This window comes from Engraulis encrasicolus, chromosome 8 (assembly GCF_034702125.1).
Source record: "Engraulis encrasicolus isolate BLACKSEA-1 chromosome 8, IST_EnEncr_1.0, whole genome shotgun sequence".
In the NCBI taxonomy this organism is placed as follows: Eukaryota; Metazoa; Chordata; class Actinopteri; order Clupeiformes; family Engraulidae; genus Engraulis; species Engraulis encrasicolus.
The window spans coordinates 39181104-39186724 of record NC_085864.1 but is presented as its reverse complement, the minus strand read 5'-3'; the positions used below and the strand labels follow the sequence as shown (position 1 = coordinate 39186724).

Below are 5621 nucleotides of genomic sequence, written 5' to 3'. Positions count from 1 at the left end.
TAACCGTATTACACAAGATGTCTGCTAAAAATCCATTGAACTGCAGTACATGTCTGGAACAACACCTCAAGCACCCTGACCCTGAGCACGGGGGCCCAGCAAGGTTGTGTGCTTAGCCCCCTGCTGTTCACGCTGCTGACACATGACTGCACAACAACCCATTGCACTAACCATCTGATGAAGTCTGCGTACGATATAACACTGGGGGACCTCATCACTAAGGGTGACGAGACTCACTACAGAGAAGGAGTAGACTTGCTGGTCAGATGGTGCAAGGACAACAACCTCCTACTGAATGTCAACAAGACCAAGTAGATTGTTGTCAACTTTCAGAGGGGCCAAAAACAACTGTTACCACAAAATTCCTTGGAGTGCACATCAGTGACGACCTCTCTTGGACCACAAACACATCATCACTGGCAAAGAAGGCCCAACAGCGCCTCTACTTCTTGCGCAAACTGAAGAAGGCAAGTGCTACACCCTCCATCATGACAGCATTCTACAGAGGAACCATCAAGAGCATCCTGACCAGCTGCATCACAGTGTGGAGAGGAGGTTGCACAGAGCAAAACAGGAAGACACTCCAGCACATTGTGAACACAGCGTAGAAGATCATTGGAGCGCCACTCCCCTCCCTGCAGAACATTTACACCACTCGCCTCACCCGAAAAGCACTGATGATCACCAAGGACATAGGTCACCCTGCACACAAACTGTTCAGTCTCCTGCCCTCTGGAAAGAGGTACAGGTGCCTCCGCTCCCGTACCACCAGGCTGGCAAAGACCTTCATACACCTCTTAACCTGCCCTCCTATCACTGATAGCCCCCCCTCAACACTGAATTGTGATTGCACATTCTACTTGCACTAGCTCAAAACACACACACACACACACACACACACACACACACACACACACACACACACACACACACACACACACACACACACACACACACACACACACACACACACACACACACACACACACACTGAACTAACTCAAAAGCACACACAAACATGCACACACATATTGCTGCTGCTTCATGCCTGTTACTTAATGACTGTACTGGATACCAACTAGTTGTAAATATTGCACATTACAATTGCTTACTTTATATTTATTATTATTTCACAATGCTACTATCACCATGTCAGAATCGTCACAATAGGACATAACTGAATATGTACAACAATACCTCTTCTTAATACATGTTCTATGTATGCCTGCTGTTGCCCAGTCTTGCACTTTATATCTCTGTAAGGGTATTGTATAACCCTTGCAAAATGCAAATTGAAAGCCCTGCCAAATGGGGGTGGCAAAAAGATGGTGAGACCTGGAAAGTTCTCTGGTCAAAGCTTCCTGCAATTGCAGAGAGTTGCCAGCAACTGACAAAATGTGGATGCAAGACTGACTGCCGAGGAAGATGCAAATGCTATTGCTTTAGCCTCAACTGTTCCTGCAAATGTGATGACTAAAAAGAGCTAATCCAACATGTGCCGAGAGTTTTCCTACCAAAACAACAAACCCAAAACAACAAACATGTAATCATTATAGGCATACTGTTTTTGTAATATTTAGAATCATTCAGTGAGTGTTAGTTTATTTACATGTAATTATGAAAATACTATAATTTTCAATATTTTCATTTTTTTGTGTATAATTGAATTTGCCATGCTCAACATAATATATTTCCATACATAAATATTCAAAATATGATCAGTCAATCAACATATACATAAAAGCCATTTAAAAGCAGTTCAATTGGCGGCCATCTTGGAAAATGGCCGCCATTTTGTTTTTTCACCTGGATAGCGACCTTTTCTAAAAGGGTAGGGTCTGGAGCACCTCTGAACCAAATTTGATGCTTGTATCACCAAGTGAAAGATTATTTGAGGTAATTGCTCCACTAAAGGAGGGAATTTGGAAAAAAAAAGAAATGGCTCTCTGTGACTTTTAATTGAATAGCCCTGGTCTAAATGAATCCGTCTGGTCATTCATATCTCTCCATCCCATACATAGTGTGAGTATGATAGACAACTGCAGAGCCTGAGAGAGCTGAGCCTGAGCCCCATCCATAGGAAGACATGGTGGCTGTGACCAGGGTCAGATTAACGCACAGTGAATATGGATGCAGCCTAGGGGCCTCCACTTGCCAGGGAGCCCCTGATTAGCCAAAAGTGAAAAAAATTGCAGAATTGTGAAAAGATGCAATATTGAAAAAAAAACCTCATCTGTGGTGTTGAGTGCAGTTGGCAGACATGCTATCCTTAATTCCTAGCTCATAATTATGACACTGTCTATGCACATTTGTCACAAAATTTGCCTTCCGGGGTGCCCCACAGCAACCTGTAGCCTAGGGCCCCAGGCCATCTTAATGCGTCCCTGGCTGTGACAGCAGGGCTGAGTGGCTAGCTGCCTGGCTGGCTTGGGAGTGCTAAAGAGGGCCAGGCTTGTGTGTGTGGCACTCTGATTGTGCTGGATGGATCCGGGGGGACTCCTGGTCATTATGGCTAGCAGCTTGAAATGGCACCAGTTGTGAGTCTCCGTGATGCATTCCCCTCACCACAAAGTGACCATTTATCTTCTCATTTCCCCCCCCATGTGTGTCCATTGGGATCCGCAAACCTGCAAAGCATGTTCTCGCCTGATCACAGAGAAAAGGCATTATTTCGTCCTCCTTTAGTGGGGAGGAGAAGCCTTCTCTCCAAATGACGGGAATGGCAGGGATTAGATTTGTTTTTCAAACTTGAAATGAACATGCAATAAAATGAAATATTAGAAGATAAATGCAAAGTACACATTTATACACTTGCTACACCATACACCCACTTTCATAATAAAACACACATGAGGGGGGAAACAGACAATAAAAAATAAGGTGTTGATCTTCAAACAATATTTAAATAATTAAACAGAACAAAACGACAAATGCTAGTCTGTGTATCTGTGTCTTTCATTACAGCGTAATGCTGCGCGTATCATGTTGCCGTAATTGAGAAAGATTGCTGGGAGAAACGCGATACTGCATAAATTAAATAAATTAAGCGCACTGCGCTGGTCTTTCCCCGCTGTATTTTACAACCTAATGTCCTGGTAATTGAATTGGGCACATCGTGCATTACCTGTTCTCGTGCGCAGTGAATATCGACTAAATCTGTGCTTTTCTAAAAATCAAAAATGAAAAAAATCTGACCCTCGATAAACAAAGGCTGACGAGATTGTTTTCATTACAACATAATCCCCGTATAATCAAGCGCATTGGGCCCCACCGTCATGTGGGTTACAACAAAACAACAAAATATAGGCCCAGTTTATACTAAACATTAATATAATCAGTAGAAACACACCATGGCACGAAGTGCATAGGCCACACGACACATTATCTATAATATGCTGAAGTGTTTATTGCTAAGGTAGTAATTTCATAATTCCTCCATAGGTTGCAACTTGACTCAATCCAGATGTGGTTAAATCTAATAGCCGGGGCTAGGTAGCTCATGCACGCAGTTTCCAGAGTCATTTAAGCAGAGCACAGCTGTGCGCAACTCTCTCGCTGCTGAGACCAAATGAAACGAATAATATTGTGTGACACGAAAACATTGGAAATGCACATGACATAGTTGGCCAGTGTCTAGGCTGCTACGCCCTAGTTGTCAGGGCCCCAACGACTGAAAGTCATTCCTGATTTTTTTTTTCTTTAAACCATGAACACACAGCCTAGATCAATCGAAATGGAAATGAGCATAGGGGAACAAAATAGATGTTGGCCAATAAAATAACAATAAACTAACAGTAACATTAAAGTTCAAGTATGAATGCATGTTTAATGAGCGTGTCCATGGCCTGTGATTTCTGTGTTCTCTTGGGCCCACTGTAAGTAATATGATTGCTGACGCACTTAAGGGCCCATTGCAAGCCACAGTGAAGAGAGGGGCATTCATTTTTCATTAGGTGGTTATCTCACTCTGTCTCCTTTTTAAACCCCATCGAACCGATTGATCAGATGCCGTGTTTTTCGCACAACCCCGAGAGTCAAGGGCAGGACGGCGCGTTTTCTGTGTCTGTGCTGTGCACTGCACTTGGTTTTATTTTATTTGCCAGAGCACTTGATGTTTGCTTGCGCCGGGCCCCATTTAGTATGTTATTATTGATAAAGTCTGGTCAAATTTCGCCTGCGGTCTTTTGATGCACTTTCCCCGTAATGGTGTAAGGATGGCTTGGACGTGCCTGCTGCTGTGAGTCGAATCGAGGGATCTCCACTCTCGCTGGGGCAACTCTGTGCGGACCACAGGAGGTGTCCATCGTGCCACTTTCACCGGGCACGTTCAAGTGAACTATCGACAGCTGCTCCTCTGTGCACGGGATCTCCCATTATATTGTTCTATTTTAGCACAGGAAACACCAGACAATAGCTGCTCATTTGGACACAATACCAGTCACGGTGGTGTGGGGAGACATCCACCGATAGACCCAGCATGCTTCATAGACAAGATGACATCAGGACGTGCGTGAGTTTCCTGACAGCTTTCCTGATTTACACCTGTCAAGCCTTTCGGAATTGTGGCAACTTCCAGTGCAGCGACGACCAGCGATGCTGCTCGCACGATAACGTGACCGTCCACTGCTGCAAGCTGCCGCTGCACACCTTCTTCGACAACGTCGGCTGGATCACGCGTAAACTGTCTGGCATTCTCATCCTGCTCCTGCTCTTCGCCATGGGCTATTTCATCCAGCGCATCATCTGTCCGAGACCACGGCGGCAACAGGAGAGAGCGGAGGACCCTTCTCTCCTCAACACGCACACCACGGCGTCTCAGGACTCGCTCCTCGACCGCTTGCCGGAACAGTGCGTCACAGCGGGCTTCACCTCGCCGGTGCTCCAGCTGCCCACGTACGACGAGGTGAAATACTTGCCCACGTACGAGGAGACGATGCTGGAGGTGGAAAGAGACCGGTCGGATGAGAATCTTTTGGAATCTTCCAGAGGACCGGCGGGGATTGCAAACAATGGTTTGGTGATTGAGACGAGGATAGCTGGGGGTAGTTCCGCAAGGACCACCCGCAACAACTCGGTGTAGGTTGGACATGGGGAGACAACACGGTGTGCTGAACTATCTGTGCGATTATTTTCAAAGTTGTTACATTTTGCGGATTCACAGAAACCCCCATTTAAGTGCAATTAAAACCGGAAAAAATGCTGGAACACTGATTTTTTTTTAACCACTGCATATTCTGTAGGCCTATAAACAGCTGTATCGTGAGAGAAAGAAATGACATTGTCTGGTGCATCGCTTTTTCTTAGTGGCAGCAAATATGACTCATATAGCAATAAACCTTTTGCCATTATTTTCAAATGTACCATACATTTAAGCAATGGCATTTTTTCTGTTTGGAACGAATAGTTGATTATAGCATACGTGCGATGCTGTCAGGTCGTCAAAATGCTGGGGACAGCTCAAATTAGGCTCCTTGTTAGGGTAGTCACTGGACCAAGACATCACCGACGGGATGACACAATAGGCGCCAGAGCCTAGTCGCGCCTTTGATCACAGAGCATGGAACAAGGTCTGGAGGCCTCACCGAAAATTCGGGGGAAGAATTGTCGATGAAAGAGACTTT

At 45.2% G+C, this 5621-nt stretch overlaps 1 protein-coding gene across 1 annotated transcript; it reads left to right on the top strand.

The window, feature by feature from the left end:
- Positions 1-4477: 4477 nt before the first annotated feature.
- LOC134453857 (uncharacterized membrane protein C3orf80 homolog) lies at positions 4478-5257 on the top strand. The gene has a single exon (XM_063204606.1). It carries the CDS (start codon positions 4478-4480, stop codon positions 5078-5080), a length of 603 nt encoding a protein of 200 aa, XP_063060676.1. The 3' UTR covers positions 5081-5257.
- Positions 5258-5621: the final 364 nt, after the last annotated feature.

Excerpts from the sequence above, each read along its gene's own strand:
- LOC134453857 (XM_063204606.1), top strand. The coding sequence starts at position 4,478 with ATGCTTCATAGACAAGATGACATCAGGACGTGCGTGAGTTTCCTGACA.